The sequence below is a fragment of the Lissotriton vulgaris genome, chromosome 4_1 (genome assembly GCF_964263255.1).
Source record: "Lissotriton vulgaris chromosome 4_1, aLisVul1.2, whole genome shotgun sequence".
Classification (NCBI taxonomy): Eukaryota; Metazoa; Chordata; class Amphibia; order Caudata; family Salamandridae; genus Lissotriton; species Lissotriton vulgaris.
In genome coordinates, this window is record NC_141691.1 from 2,264,041 (window position 1) to 2,280,887 (window position 16,847).

Here is a 16,847-nt window from a genome sequence, read left to right on the forward strand (position 1 = left end):
GCTGACATGTCTAACAGGCGGGAGCAGCAGCTAATGTTCCCTTTTAGGGTACAATGACGTCACATCCACAGTACTGCAGCTGTTTCTGGTGACCATGTTGGAATTGGCACTTGTAAACTTAAACTATATTAAAAAGTCATATGTATGGTTTTCTAAAAAATAATTTTGACATTGTGCCTGACATTATGTTCATGTAATGTTTTTCATTGGGGAATGGCTGCTGCTTTAATCCAAGGCTATTAATGTTTAAGCTGAGGTTTTGTGACCGTTTCTTTTACACAGGAGATGAACACAGAGTGAGCAAAGGAGAAAGAGCTAGAGGAAGAGAGTGAGAGAGAAAGAGAGAGAGACTGAGAGAGAGAGGACACGGAAGTATCAACAAGGAAGCACAGGTGATGCCACTCCCTTCCCTGCAGCAGTGCTCAAGCAAACACACACCCCAGGTAGAGTGCACTGAGCCAGGGAGGCTGCCAGGACACCATGGCTGCGCGCTTCTCTGCTCTCCAGAATGAAGTGACCTGCTCCATCTGCTGGGAGTACTTCACTGACCCAGTGACCATAGAGTGTGGACACAACTTCTGCAGTGTTTGCATCGCCACCTTCTGGAAGAATGCTATTGGGGGTATTCCAACATGTCCCCAGTGCAGGAGGGAGTGCACAAAAACAGACCTCTGCAAGAATCTGCAGCTCACCAACCTGGTGGCCATTGCCAGGCAGCTATCGGTGAATCCAGGGGTGCCAGGGGAGATGTGTGAGTGGCATGAAGAGAAGCTGAAGCTGTTCTGTGAGGACGACCAACAGGCGGTGTGCACAATCTGTGACCGGTCCCGTGAGCACCGAGGCCACATTGTGATCCCTATTGAGGAAGCGCTGCAGCAGTACAAGGTATCTCTTCATTGCTCCCTGTGTGTAGATCCGCACCCCACTGCCCCTGTGCGTAAATCCGCACCCCTCCCCCTGTGTGTAGATCTGCACCCCACTAAACCCTGTGTTTAGATCCGCACCCCACTGCCCCCTGTGTGTAGATCCGCACTCCACATTCCCCTGTGTGTTTATCCACCCCCCACTGCCCCGTGTGTAGATCTGCACCCCACTGCCCCTATGTGTAGATCCGCACTCCACATCCCCCTGTGAGTAGATCCGCACCCCACTGCCCCTGTGCGTAAATCCGCACCCCTCTGCCCCTGTGTGTAGATCTGCAACCCACTAAACCCTGTGTGTAGATCCGCACCCCACTGCCCCCTGTGTGTAGATCCGCACTCCACATCCCCCTGTGTGTTTATCCACCCCCCACTGCCCCGTGTGTAGATCTGCACCCCACTGCCCCTATGTGTAGATCTGCACTCCACATCCCACTGTGTGTAGATCCGCACCCCTCTGCCCCCTGTTTGTAGATTTGCACCCCACTGCCAACTGTGTGCAGATCTACACCCCACTATCCCTGTGTGCAGATCTGCACCCCACTGCCCCCTGTGTGTAGATCCACACCCCACTGCCCCCTGTGTATAGATTTGCATCCCACTGCCCCTGTGTGTAGATTTGCACCCAACTGCCCCCTGTGTGTAGATCCGCACCCCACTGCCCCGTGTGTAGAACCGCACCCCACTGCCCCCTATGTGTAGATATGCACCCGCTGCCCCGTGTGTAGATCTGCACTCCACTGCCCCCTGTGTGTAGATCTGCACCCATCTGCCTCCAGTGTATAGATCCGCACCCCACTGTCCCCTGTGTGTAGATCCACACACCACAACCCCATGTGTGTAGATCCATACCCCACAACCCCCTGTGTGTAGCTCTGTACCCCACTGCTCCCTGTGTGTACATCCTCACCCCACAACCCCATGTGTTTAGATCTGCCCGCAACAACCCCCTGTGTGTAGATCTGCACCCAACTGCCCCCTGTGTGGTGTAGATTTGCACCCCACTGCCCCCTGTGCATAGATCCACACCCCACTGCCCCCTGTGTGTAGATTCGTTCCCCACAACCTCCTGTGTGTAGATCCGCACCCCACTGCCCCCTGTGTGTAGATCCACACCCCACTGCCCCCTGTCTGTAGATCCACACCCCACTGCCCCCTGTGTGTAGATTTGCACCCCACTGCCCCCTGTGTGTAGATCCGCATCCCACTGCCCCCTGTGTGCAGATCCACACTCCACTGCTTCCTCTGTGTAGATCCGCACGCCACTGCCCCCTGTGCGTAGATCCACATCCCACTGCCTCCTGTGTGTAGATCTGCTCCCTACTGCCGCCTGTGTGTAGATCTGCACCCCACAGCCCCCTCTGTGTAGATGCGCACCCCTCTGACCCCTGTGTGTAGATCTGCACCTCACAGCCCCCAGGGTGTAGAGGTGCACCCCACTGCCCCCTTTGTGTAGATCCGCACTCCACTGCCTCCTGTGTGTAGATCCGCACCCCACTGCCCCTGTGTGTAGATCCGCACCCCACTGCCCCCTGTGTGTAAATCCACATCCCACTACCCCCTGTTTGAAGATCTGCACCAAACATCCCCCTGTGTGTAGATCCACACCCCACTGCCCCCTGTGTGTAAATCCGCACCCCACTGCCCCCTGTATGTAAATCCACATCCCTTTACCCCCTGTTTGTAGATCTGCACCAAACATCCCCTCAGGGCTGGACTAGCATAGTGGGCACCGGATGTTTCCCCGGTGGGCCACCAGGGTGGAGGCCTGTTTTGGCCCCTGGGGGGCTGCTTTTGCCACCCTGGAAACAAAATTGTCCGAAACCGACCCTAGCAAACAGCTCGGCCACACCCCCCGCCCCGCTGGGACGTCGGACGAGCGGTTTGCCAGGGCTGCTTTCCGTTCCCAGTCCTGCCCTGCATCCCCCTGTGTGTAGATCCACACTACACTGCCCCCAGGGTATAGATCTGCTCCACACTGTTGCATAGGCTTACAGTTTTAATGACAAAAGAATACAACACTCAAAATGATAATGTGTGACAACGTCAGCGCCTCGTGAATGTATTTGGTTTGATCATAATCAAATATTCCTTTACACTACACTTCAGAATTGCATAAAATATGCTTCAATTGTGCTTTCGTAATTTGATACATTCTGAAATGCCTACACAGTTCATTACAGACATTTAAACTTTGTGGTGTGCTAGAAAATAGATTTTCACAGAAAGATTGTCACATAAATCCTCTCACTTTGAAGACAGAGAAAAAAATAAACACTGACGGTCTTATTTATGGGCCCCTAGCTCAGCCAGTGCATCACTTTTTGTGACTGAGGTCCTAACATATGAGCCGCACTGCAACATATTTACAAAGTGACGCATCGAAGCAGATGTGTGACTTTGTAAACCACTGCGCTAAATTATACCTGCGTCAGGTATACCGTAGTCAGGGTGGGCATTCCCCCGCAAATGTGGGTCGTATAAGTGGCGCTGTGAAATCTATCAGATTTCACTGCGCCACTTCTAGGATGCCACTGCGTCAAAATCTTACACCTGCCTCAGCGCAGGCATAAGACGGACGCAGGCCCTTTCAGGTGGGGCTTGCCCCATTGAAGTGTGCTTCAAGACACACTCCAGCAATGCGTCAATTTTGCACCTACATATACGTCAGGAATACTGACGTATCTAAATCCTTGTGACATGGAGCGCAGTGCAGTAAATACAGCCCATCTGTGGTGTCGCAAGCAGGGCACACTGAAAAGTGTTGCAACGCCGTTTTATCGCAGCGATGCAACACCTTTCATAAATGAGGCCCCAAGTTCCCTCCGAAGACAGAGCCTGACATTTGACCTCTGTCTTTGAATGACTGAAGATGTGACAAGATAAGGATAAGATTTAAAGGCTTGTTTACAGAAAGGGGCACTCGAAGGAATACAGTAAACAAATAATGCTTTTAGTGAGGGGTGAATGGAAGCTGGACAGCCTAAAACAATTAAAGCAGCCAATAGAAAGCAAGGAAGTGTGAGTTACAAACTACAAAGCCAACAGTAAGCAATGGGCGGATGCATTCCCAGCAAAGCTTTCTGAATATCCCCAAGAAGTCTTAAGAATACCTGGAAGCTGCGCTGAATGGGGGGTTCGACTTCAAAAGGACAAGGACAGCAAATAGAGAGTGTGGGGAAAAGGAATGTATGAAAGAAAAATAATGCAAGATAAGAAAGCATGATGGTCGAGAGAAACTGGGAGGAAAAAAGCAAGAAGGAAGAAAGGGTGAAAGTAAACAGAGGTTGAAAGAAGGAAATGTGGAAGAAAAGTTCAAAGGAAAAGTGGAAGGAAGGCAGGGTAAAGAGAAGGAGGATGAATGGATGAGTCGCTGAAAGCATCGAATAAAGGGTGACTGGGGGTGCGGCTAGGTGTATGAAAGGATGAACAGAAGAGTGAAAGGAAGAACAGATAGATGAATGAAGGAAAGAATGGATGGTCCATGTGTGAACATATGGGTATTGGATGGATGGACAGACAAATGGATGGATGGACGAATGGGTGGATGGACAGGAGAAAAGATGGCGGTGTGGGAGTATGCGATGATAGATGGTTGGACATAAGTCAGAAGGGAGCCCTTCTACGAAGAGTCGGGCAGACTTAGTTTGCACATTCGGCGACTTTAGAAGTTTGCTCCACAGTGGGGCATTTTACTTTGATTCTCTTTCCTTGTCTGCACACACCCCTCTTCTGGCCTTAGTTATAAGGATGTTTGTTTTAGTGTCTGCATGTTATTCTTGTTTAAGAGGTGAAGGTGCTACTGAATTTCCTGGCCTGGTGTAAAAAAAACTGGAATATATGGCTAACTCACTCATGCACTTAGGTGTAAGACATCCTTTAAAAAAAATTAGAACTTTCTGAATCATCTCCTACACCTGTAACCCTATGTGTACGTCATTTGTAAGTCAGGAGCACAATGCAAATATCTGTCAACTTCACAAACTCCGAAGTCAGCAAAATTATGTTTATCTTTGAAACTAGACCTGTGGGCAAAGTCTGGAAAAAAGCCTGTACTGGGTGTTTTTCTGAAAAACAGGGTTTAGGAGAGAATTCTTTCATAAAAGTGCTCCTTCGCTAGATTTCTTTTCATAAACAGCTCTCCTTACAATGTTGCGCATTCCTTGCAGCTCTCTTGCACAGCTCCCCTCGTCATATCATACACTCCTCACAGCTCCCATCGACAGCTCTCCTTGCAAAGTTGAGGCTTCTTACAGCTCTCTTGCACAGCTCCCCTCTTCATATCACATACTCCTCACAGCTCCCATCGACAGCTCTCCTTGCAAGGTTGCGCATTCCTTGCAGCTCTCTTGCACAGCTCCCCTCGTCATCTCACATACTCCTCACAGCTCCCATCGACAGCTCTCCTTGCAAGGTTGTAGGCTTCTTACAGCTCTCTTGCACAGCTCCCCTCGTCATATCCCATACTCCTCACAGCTCCCATCGACAGCTCTCCTTGCAATGTTGCGCATTCCTTGCAGCTCTCTTGCACAGCTCCCCTCGTCATATCCCATACTCCTCACAGCTCCCATCGACAGCTCTCCTTGCAAGGTTGTAGGCTTCTTACAGCTCTCTTGCACAGCTCCCCTCGTCATATCACATACTCCACACAGCTCCCATCGACAGCTCTCCTTACAATGTTGAACATTCCTTGCAGCTCTCTTGCACAGCTCCCCTCGTCATATCCTATACTCCTCACAGCTCCCATCGACAGCTCTCCTTACAATGTTGAACATTCCTTGCAGCTCTCTTGCACAGCTCCCCTCGTCATATCCCATACTCCTCACAGCTCCCATCGACAGCTCTCCTTGCAAGGTTGCGCATTCCTTGCAGCTCTCTTGCACAGCTCCCCTCGTCATATCCCATACTCCTCATAGCTCCCATCAACAGCTCTCCTTGCAATGTTGCGCATTCCTTGCAGCTCTCTTGCACAGCTCCCCTCGTCATATCACACACTCCTCACAGCTCCCATCGACAGCTCTCCTTGCAAGGTTGCACATTCCTTGCAGCTCTCTTGCACAGCTCCTCTCGTCATATCACATACTCCTCATAGCTCTCATCGACAGCTCTCCTTGCAAGGTTGTAGGCTTCTTACAGCTCTCTTGCACAGCTCCCCTCGTCATATCACATACTCCTCACAGCTCCCATCGACAGCTCTCCTTACAATGTTGAACATTCCTTGCAGCTCTCTTGCACAGCTCCCCTCGTCGTATCACATACTCCTCACAGCTCCCATCGACAGCTCTCCTTGCAAGGTTGTAGGCTTCTTACAGCTCTCTTGCACAGCTCCCCTCGTCATATCCCATACTCCTCACAGCTCCCATTGACAGCTCTCCTTACAATGTTGAACATTCCTTGCAGCTCTCTTGCACAGCTCCCCTCGTCATATCCCATACTCCTCACAGCTCCCATCGACAGCTCTCCTTGCAAGGTTGTAGGCTTCTTACAGCTCTCTTGCACACCTCCCCTCGTCATATCCCATACTCCTCACAGCTCCCATCGACAGCTCTCCTTGCAAGGTTGCGCATTCCTTGCAGCTCTCTTGCACAGCTCCCCTCGTCATATCCCATACTCCTCACAGCTCCCATCGACAGCTCTCCTTACAATGTTGAACATTCCTTGCAGCTCTATTGCACAGCTCCCCTCGTCATATCCCATACTCCTCACAACTCCCATCGACAGCTCTCCTTGCAAGGTTGCGCATTCCTTGCAGCTCTCTTGCACAGCTGCCCTTGTCATATCCCATACTCCTCACAGCTCCCATCGACAGCTCTCCTTACAATGTTGAACATTCCTTGCAGCTCTCTTGCACAGCTCCCCTCGTCATATCCCACACTCCTCACAGCTCCCATCGACAGCTCTCCTTGCAAGGTTGCACATTCCTTGCAGCTCTCTTGCACAGCTCCTCTCATCATATCACATACTCCTCATAGCTCTCATCGACAGCTCTCCTTGCAAGGTTGCGCATTCCTTGCAGCTCTCTTGCACAGCTGCCCTCGTCATATCCCATACTCCTCACAGCTCCCATCGACAGCTCTCCTTACAATGTTGTACATTCCTTGCAGCTCTCTTGCACAGCTCCCCTCGTCATATCCCACACTCCTCACAACTCCCATCGACAGCTCTCCTTGCAAGGTTGTAGGCTTCTTACAGCTCTCTTGCACAACTCCACTTTTATTGACAGTGTGATTGCCATAGAGGCCTCGCATTATTTACAAGGCAGCGTTAAGCCACTTACTCTGGCATAACGATGCCGTGTAAATAAGGCACTTAGATTGAAAAGGGCGGGCAGTGGGTGTTACGGCGGGCATTCCACTGCAGCACCCATTGATTCTGATGCTGCCCCTTATTTACAAGAGTGGCGTATATAGGGGAAAACTTGTTCTTACGTTGGCAAAACAAGTAGAAATGCTTTATATCTCCTCGTTTTAGCTCTTTCCTTTTGTGCTGCCTTGTGCCGCACACATGGAAAAAGCAAAAAGCCTTGGATTGTTAAAGGTGACCCTTCCTGCACATAAACAATTCTTAAAGAAAAAATTTAGGGGCATATTACCAAGCAATAGCGATAATTATCGCTATTGCTTGGTTAGAGATTACCAAGGTTTAACGCAAATGCGGTAAAAATCGCCGCAAAGCATGAATATCGCTGAAAAGTCAGCGATATTCATGCATTAGCGAGCTAATGCTCTTAGCCATGTTATCCACCTCCCATTGGATAACATGGCTAAGAACTGCTCAGGGCAGGTGTTAGCTTTTGGAGATATTCCCGCTTAGCGCGAATATCTCCAAAAGTTGGTAATAGGAGATAGCGATGTTAGCAACTGTTTTCAGTCTCTAACATCTTGGCACGCCCACTTTGCATCTCATTAGTGATAAATATCACTGACATGCAAAGTGGGGCCCAAGATGGTCGCTATCTCCTACTAGCTGTAGCTAACTGGTGTTAGCGGCAGCTAGGTAATAGGGAGATAATTTTATATCTGCTTTCTTGGCTTTTAAAGCCAAAAAAGCGGAGATAAACCCCCTTGATAATATGCCCCTAAATTTTGTAACTTCCATGTGGGCTGCATTAAGCATCACAAATAGAAGTGACAAATTGGCATTTCAAGTGTGTTATTGTGCAAGTCAAGTCAAGTCAAGTCAAGATATTTATATAGCGTGCTATATACCCAGAGGGTCTCAGGCGCTTGAGGAGGGTGGGGAATTACCTGTCGAATATCCAAGTTTTAAGTTGTTTTCTGAATGCTAGGTGGTTCTGAGTGAGGCGAAGGTGAGTGGGAAGTGAGTTCCAGGTCTTAGCTGCCAGGTAGGAGAAGGATCTACCTCCCATGGTGGTTTTGTTGATGCGAGGTACGGCAGCAAGGTCTAGGTTGGAAGATCGCAGCTGGCGGGGGGGTGTAGAAGGAGAGACGTGTGTTGAGGCATTCGGGTCCAAGATCATAGAGTGCTTTGTGTGCGTGGGTCAGGAGACGGAAGGTAATCCTCTTATTGACGGGGAGCCAGTGGAGGTTTTTCAGGTGACTGGAGATGTGGTCTTTACGCGGGATGTCTAGTATGAGTCTGGCTGATGCGCTCTGGATGCGTTGGAGTTTTTTCTGGAGTTTTGCGGTGATGCCGGCGTATAGGGTGTTTCCGTAGTCCAGGCGGCTTGTAACCAGTGCATGGGTGACCGTTTTTCTGGTTTCAGTGGGGATCCAGCGAAATGTTTTTTGAGCATGCGAAGAATGTTGAAGCAGGATGAGGATACGGCGCTGACTTGTCTGTTCATTGAGAGTGAAGAATCCAGGATGACGCCTAGGTTCCGTGCGTGGTCTGTCGGGATGGGTGCTTTTCCAAGGGCCTCCGGCCACCAAGAGTCGTCCCATGCAGAGGGGGATGTACCTAAGATGAGGACTTCTGTTTTGTCTGAGTTCAGTTTCAGACGGCTTTGTTTCATCCATTCGGCAACTTCTTTCATTCCTTCGTGTAGGTTAGTTTTGGCGGTGCTGGGGTCATTGGTGAGAGAAAGGATTAGTTGAGTGTCATCCGCGTAAGAGATGATGTTGAGGTTGTATTGGCGGGCGATGGCCGCGAGGGGGCTCATGTATACGTTGAAGAGGGTGGGGCTGAGTGAGGATCCGTGTGGTACGCCACAGATGACTTCAGTGGCCTCAGACTTGAATGGTGGAAGGCGGACTCTCTGGGTTCTTCCGGTGAGGAACGAGGTGATCCATTCAAGTGCTTTCCCTTGTATTCCGATGTTATTGAGGCGTTGTAAAAGGGTGCTGCGGCAGACTGTGTCGAATGCTGCAGAGAGGTCGAGGAGGATGAGGGCGACTGTGTTTCCATTGTCCAGTAGAGTTCGAATATCGTCTGTTGCTGCGATGAGGGCGGTCTCTGTGCTGTGTTTGGCTCGGAAGCCGGACTGTGAGGGGTCGAGGGATTTGTTGGTTTCGAGGAAGGCGGCGAGCTGGTTGTTGACAGCTTTTTTGATGACTTTGGCCGGGAATGGAAGGAGCGAGATGGGGCGGTAGTTTTTGAGTTCGGTGGGGTCAGCTGTGGGTTTTCTCAGAAGAGCGCTAAGTTCGGCGGGTTTCCAGCTTTCTGGGAAGGTGGCGGAGTTGAGGGAGCAGTTGATGACGTCTCAGAGGTGTGGTGCTATGATGGAATCTGCTTTGTTGAAGATGTGGTGAGGGCATGGGTCTGTGGGGGATCCTGAGTGGATGGAGTTCATAAGGCAGATGGTGTCCTCAGTGGAGATTGGGTTCCAGTCATTAAGGATGTTCAAGGGGGGTGAAGGTCCTGCAGAAGGTTGGGTGGGTTGGACTTCGGGTTGGTTGTCGAAGCTGTTGTGGATGTCTGCGATTTTGTTGTGGAAGAACGAAGCTAGGGAGTCGCAGAGGGCTTGAGAGGGGGTGATGTCGTTGGAGTTGGCTGAGGGGTTGGTGAACTCTTTGACGATGTTGAATAATTCCTTGCTGTTGTGGGCGTTGTTCTCTAGTCGGTCTTTGAAAGCGGCTTTCTTGGCAGATCGGATAAGTTGGTGGTGTATGCGGGTGGCGTTTTTAAAGGCGTCCCTGGTGTTGGTGTTTGGGTCTTTTTTCCAGGCCTTCTCGAAGGAGCGACAGAGTTTCTTCGATTTCTTAAGATCATCGTTGAACCAGGAGGCATTTTTGCTGCCTAGTTTGATTTGGTGTTTTTGCAATGGTGCTAGGATGTCGGCGCTGTTGGATAGCCATTGGGTGAGGTTAATGGCTGCCTGGTCGGGGTTTGAGGAGTGGACAGGGGGTTTTTGAAGAAGCGATGAGGAGATCTGGTTCGTGGTGATTTTGTTCCAGTTTCTTCGCAGAGAAGGTTGAGGATGGTTGTGAGTTGTGGTCTTATTGTAGATAAAGTGAACGCAACTGTGGTCCGTCCAATGTAGAGTTGTGGTGTGACTGAAGGAGACATGTTTGCTGGAGGTGAAGATGGGGTCGAGCGTGTGACCTGCGATGTGGGTGAGGGTAGTGACAAGTTGTTTGAGTCCTATGTTGGCGAGATTTTCCAGAAGGGTGGTGGCGTTGCTGTCATTGCTCTTTTCCAGATGAAAGTTGAGGTCTCCCAGTAGAATGTATTCCTCGGAGGGAAGGGCGTGTGGAGTGATGAAGTCAGTGATGACATCGCTGAATTGTGCACGGGATCCTGGAGGTCGGTAGAGGAGGGTGTCTCTGAGTGTGGTCTTGGGGTCGGTGTGGATCTGGAAGTGAAGGTGTTCGGCGCTAGTGAGATTGACGTCTGAGCTGGTTGAGATGCGGATGGAATTCTTGTAGACGATAGCGATTCCTCCTCCAGTTTTGTCGGTGCGGTCTTTACGGATGATCTTGTATCCTTCTGGGATGGCAATGGTGATGTCAGGGGCTGATGAGGCGTTCATCCATGTTTCTGTTAGGAAGGCGACGTCGGGAGAAATGGTGTCTAGCAGGTTCCAGAGGTCAATGGCGTGTCTGTGGACTGAGCGGGTGTTGAGCAGGATGCATTTTAGGTGGTTGGTGTCTGATATCTGTTGTGTGTTCGTGGATGAGGAATAGTTCTTGTTGCCGTCGAACTTGCAGGAGTTGCAGGAGAAGGGTCCATGGGTGTGTCCAGGAGCGGCTTGGACGCAGTTGGGGAGACGGCCGGGGTTTAAGGCTAAGCGGGTGGAGGAGTCGTATGTGGACTTTCCTGCACATAAACAATCTTCCCCTGCACTCTGGTGCAAGGGTCCCTGCGTTGGCGTTAGGCTGCTAATTGTATTGCCAGAGCAGGGTAAATGCAAAGCTGCAGTATATTTCTGTAAATATGGTGCAGCCTTGCGTTTCTGAAGTGGCAAAGTAAGGCGCTAAGCCATGACGGCTAAGGTATCACTTCACCACTTCTGTTGTACATATCCCTCCTGGTTTTACTCTGGTGCAACAAGGAGAAATGTTGCATTTCTCCTTGTTTTTGCTGTTTTCATGTGCGCTGTTTTGTTCAGCAAACAACAAACCAGCAAAGGGCCAATGATTGTGTTATATTCGGTAAACAACTGTTACAACGCAACTATTACAACAAACTACTTTTACAGCGCAACTACTACAACGCAGGATCCATTACAACGAATGCCTTTACAACGCATGACATTACACCGCAGATGCTATTACAACGCATGCCATTACAACGTAGGTATAGGTAAGTTTATCTTTTTTTTAAAACATTTATTTAATTTTTTTTAAATGATTTAATTAATTTAATAAATATTAAAAATAAATTAAATTAATTAATTTAAGTAATTTTAAGAAGTATGAGTATAGGAGTATATGTTTTGGGGTACTGAGGTATATGTTTTGAAGTGTTTGGGTATTTTAAGGGTTCAGATATAGTTTTGGGTTATGGGGTACAGGGGTAGTTTTAGGGTTTAGGGATAGGTATGGGTTTTGGGGTACAGGGGTATTTTTAGGGTTCAGTGCTAGGTTTGGGTTATGGGGTACAGGGGTATTTTAGGGTTCAGGGCTAGGTTTGAGTTTCGGGGTACAGGGGTATTTTTAGGGTTCAGGGCTAGGTTTGGGTTTTGGGGTACAGGGGCATTTTTAGGGTTCAGGGCTAGGTTTGGGGTTTGGGGTACAGGGGTATTTTAGGGTTCAGAGCTAGGTTTGGGTTATGGGGTACAGGGGTATTTTTAGGGTTCAGGGCTAGGTTTGGGTTATGGGGTACAGGGGTAGCTTTAGGGTTTAGGGATAGGTTTGGGTTTTGGGGTACAGGGGTATTTTAAGGGTTCAGTTTTATAAATAGTACTTTAAATAAATTAAATAAATTAATTTAAGTAATTTTAATATTTATTAAAAAAAGTTCTTAAAAAATAAAAAATAAAGTAATTTTAACCCTACACTATCCAGCAATTACCCTACTATTACACCCCCCTGGAGTTAGAATAGTAATTTTTACCCCTACATTATCCTGCACTTACCCTACTATTACTCCCCCCTGGAGTTAGAATATTATTTTAAAACACCTACACTATTTTTAAATAATATATATATATATATATATATATATATATATATATATATATATATATATATATATATATATATATATATATATATATATATATATATATATATATATATATATATATATATATATATATATATATATATATATATATATATATATATATATTACCTACTGGCGGTCGCCAGTAGGTAGTTATAGTTAGGATAATTTTCAATGTTAAATCTCAACATTCTATTTTGAATAACTTTGGCGCCGGTTGACGAATCTGCCTGAAATTTTCAGGAAAATGGTCTCATGGCGGTCCGGTCCTTCCCTGAAAGTTTGGGGGGGATTCGTCAAGCGGGGGCCGAGATAAAAGGGGGGTCCCAAAACGCGTTTTCCCCATGTTAATTTCCATAGGGCGGTCGATTTCACTTTTAGCCCGAACGGCTGAATGGATTTCCACCAAACTTGGCAAAATTGTAGGGACTGGTAGCCCGATGTGCCTTTGCTATGTCTCAAGATATGTGCTCCAGTGGATTTTGAGTAATTTAGGTTCAAAAAAATATATATATCTATAGGCGCTCTCCCGTGCGCGCACCGGAGTGCGCTCCAGGCGCGACACGCGACTTGCGCGCAGGAAGCTGATTGGATCTCAGTTGTCTGTAAACATTCTAAACAGTGCGGAGCGGCCGCCATCTTGTGTCTCGGTAAAATCGAGACACAAGGGGTTTGAAAAAAAAAGGGGCAAATGACCATAAGGGGGAAGAGTAGACCCCCTCTGACCCCCTAGGTTTGATGTAGGGACTAAAATAGGGTCCTGCAGGGCATTAAAATTTTTTTTTCGTTTTGCGCGGGGGAAGCGCATGGTACGCGCACCGGCGAAGCACGGGGAAAATCCAGGACCATATTTATGAAGGCCTTGCGCTGTTAGTTTTGCGCTTCCTGTGCGTCAATTTTTGTGACGCACCAGCGGTGTAAAAAAATGCGCATTGTTATGCAATATTTAAAAAGTGACGCATCTATCTAGATGCGTCACTTTTTAAATATAGTGCAACGAGGTACATTTTATTACACTGCTGGTGTTATGCGTCACTTTTCTGTGCGCACTCCTTATGACATTCCAGATGTGTCATATTTAATGTATGACGAATCATGTTGCAGATACAATATGGCGCAGAGTTTTAAAAAGTGACCCATGTACCTAGATGCGTCACTTTTTAAAAATAGCGTCAGGTATAATGCATGCAGAGGGGGTGTTCTCCCGCAAAAAGCTTTGTAATAGCGACGCAGTGAAATCTTTGAGATTTCACTGCGTCAGTTTTAGGATGCTGTTGCGTCAAAATCTTGTGCCTGCTTTACAGCAGGTGTTAGACTGAGGCAAGACCTTTCATATGCTGCTTTCCCCATTTGAAAGGACACATTACTGGAGTTGCGTCACTTTTGTGACGCACTCCAGCAATGCGTTACTTGGAATGTCATAAGGAGTGCGCACAGAAAAGTGACGCATTGCACCAGTAGTGTAAAAAAATGTGTTGCGTTGCGTTATATTTAAAAAGTGAGGTATCTAGGTAGATGGGTCACTTTTTAAAATCAAGCGCCACATTATATCTGCGTGAGGTATAATGCATGCAGAGGGGGTGTTCTCCCACTAAAAGCTTTGTAATAGCGACGCAGTGAAATGTTTGAGATTTCACTGCGTCACTTTTAGGATGCTGTTGCATCCTTTAAATATAGTGCAACGAGGCACATTTTATTACACTGCTGGTGTGATGCGTCACTTTTCTGTCCACAGTCCTTATGACATTCCAGATGTGTCATATTTAATGTATGACGAATCATGTTGCAAGGAGTTACAGATACGTCAGTATTTCTGACATATGTGTAAACATAAAAGTGATGCGAGGCCGGCGCAAAATTTTGACGCAATAGCATCCTAAAAGTGACGCAGGGAAATCTCATAGATTTCAGTACGTTGTTATTACCAAGCTTTTTGCGAGGGATTGCCCCCTCTGCATACATTATACCTGATGCAGATACAATATGGCGCAGAGTTTTAAAAAGTGACCCATGTACCTAGATGCGTCACTTTTTAAAAAATAGTGTCAGGTATAATGCATGCAGAGGGGGTGTTCCTTGCAAAAAGCTTGGTAATAATGACGCAGTGCGTCACTTTTAGGATGCAGTTGCGCCAAAATCTTGCGCCTGCTTCACAGCAAACCTTTCACATGGTGCTTTTTCCATGTGAAAGGACACATTATTGGAGTTGCGTCACTTTTGTGACGCACTCCTGCAATGCGTTACTTTTGTGTTTACAGATATGTCAGAAATACTGACATATCTGTAACTCCTTGCGAATTGATTAGTCATATATTAAATATGACATATCTGGAATGTCATAAGGAGTGCGTCCAGAAAAGTGACGCATCGCTATTTTCACGTAGCGATGCGTCACTTTTCAGAAATGAGGCCTCCAGTTTATTCACTGTGTCATAACTTTCTTTTCTAACACTCACCTTCTTTCAGTCCTCCTACTTCACTTCCTTTCACCTCTCATACCTTTCTGTTCTTTCTTACTCATTCTCCTTTCAATTATCAATGCACTATATTTCACTTACTCTTCATTTTTTAAGATTATAGCTCTTTGATGAGAATTGGAGGTAGTTCTGAAAAGAACTTTTGGTTTTCTTCTTTTAACTGAAGAGGAACAAAAACAGGGAATAGAAACTGCTCAACAGGAGCAAAAAGAAAAGAAAAAAATTAGGGGTGGGAAGGGCAGTGATGGTTCTCCAATGCCCGAACCATGAGCAGGACACTTTGCTCCCCATAGGTGAGGAGTTGATTGCAGTATCTGCATCTGACGACCCCATGGTTGAATGCAGGTTGAATGTTTGCTACCTGCCCATGAGATTGTTCTCTTCCAGAAGAAGTTGCTCCTCCTGTTGATGTAGAGGCCCCATCTCTGGGAACCTCCTGTGCCAGAGCCCTGACACTTTCCCGGGCAAAATTCTGGGGGTGCCTCCTCTCCACATGGCGAATCATGGTGAAGTTGCCAAAAGAGTATTTTTTTGGGGGGTTACCCCGTGACAGGACCTGTTTGCAGATCCTGCACTCTACTTTTGGTGCATTCACCTTCTTCTGGCCTTCTGGAAACTTAAAAAATTTCCAGATGAAATGTTCCTTCACCTTTGGGGTAGGAGGCTCTTCATCAATGAAATCATCTTCACTGCTGGATGGTCTGGCAGCCATGATGAATCCAGGAATATGGAGCAGCAAAAAAGGCAGGTCTTTCAGTCACAAAAGTGAAAGAAGAAGTGAAGGAAATGGGTGGGGATTTCATTCATTGTAAAAAAAAACTGTTAGCAACCAATGAAAAGTGTTATTTTAGGGTCACATGACCCGATGCGTTTACGCTGCGCGCTCCGGAGCACTTCCGGGTGCGTTTACGCAGCGCGATCGTAGGCGCTTCCGGGTCGCAAACGTGGCGCGATCGTAGGCGCTTTTCCGTGCGTTTATGCGCCGCGCACGTATGCGCTTCCGAGGGCACTTACGTTGCGCGCCGAAGTGACGTCATCAATCTTTTATAGAAATGCATAATCATTTTCCATATTAAAAAAAACTAATTTTATTTGTATGGTACGAAATGTTTTGCATTATTATTAACTTTTCATTCATATTTTTTTTTCACGAACGACAGTTGCGCTCTGGGTGCGCTTTCAGATGAGCTCTCGGAGAAGCTTACAGGAGAGCTTAGCTGAAAGCTTCCCGGAGCGCGCACCCAGAGCGCAAAAGAAAAAAAATATAAAAAAAAATAAATACTTTAAAAAAAACAGCAAATTGTAAAAAAAAAAAAGGTTAGAAACTCGATATACAAAGGAATTAGCATTTAAAAAACTATGAAATTCACTGAAAAAACCATAGGTTTCACACCAGTTATAGTTAGGAATTAGCATTTAAAAAACCTATGAAATTCACTGAAAAAACCATAGGTTTCACACCAGTTATAGTTAGGAATTAGCATTTAAAAAACCTATTAAATTCACTGAAAAAACCATAGGTTTCACACCAGTTATAGTTAGCTGGAAATTTTACTGACATAAAACCATTGAAATTCCCACGTTATAGTTAGTTGGACTCACTATAACTTGCGCGCCTGCAATGCACTGCTGATGACGTCACATATTACATCACTCATGACATGGTCAGTGACATCACTCATGACATCACTGATGACACCATCCAGTGAATGTGTGTCTTTCTGAAAAAATAAATATGTTTTATATATGAGTGTGTATACATATGTTTTATTCTAGTATATGGAGTATTGATTTATATAAGTGAGTAAATGTGAGAGTGAGAGATTGTAAGAGTTCCTGTTTAAATAAGTATGTGATTCTATAAGTGATTGTTTAAGAGAGT

The 16,847-nt window shown here is 46.8% G+C and overlaps 1 protein-coding gene across 1 annotated transcript in view; it reads left to right on the forward strand.

Moving 5' to 3' along the window:
* The first annotated feature begins 456 nt into the window (after positions 1 to 456).
* Positions 457 to 16,847, forward strand: part of LOC147718184 (uncharacterized) — a 213,180-nt gene continuing 196,789 nt past the window's right edge. Inside the window, exon 1 of the mRNA XM_086966638.1 lies at positions 457 to 885. Within this exon, the coding sequence (XP_086822764.1) occupies positions 481 to 885 (405 nt within the window). The 5' untranslated portion in view covers positions 457 to 480. The remainder of the gene's footprint in view (positions 886 to 16,847) is intronic.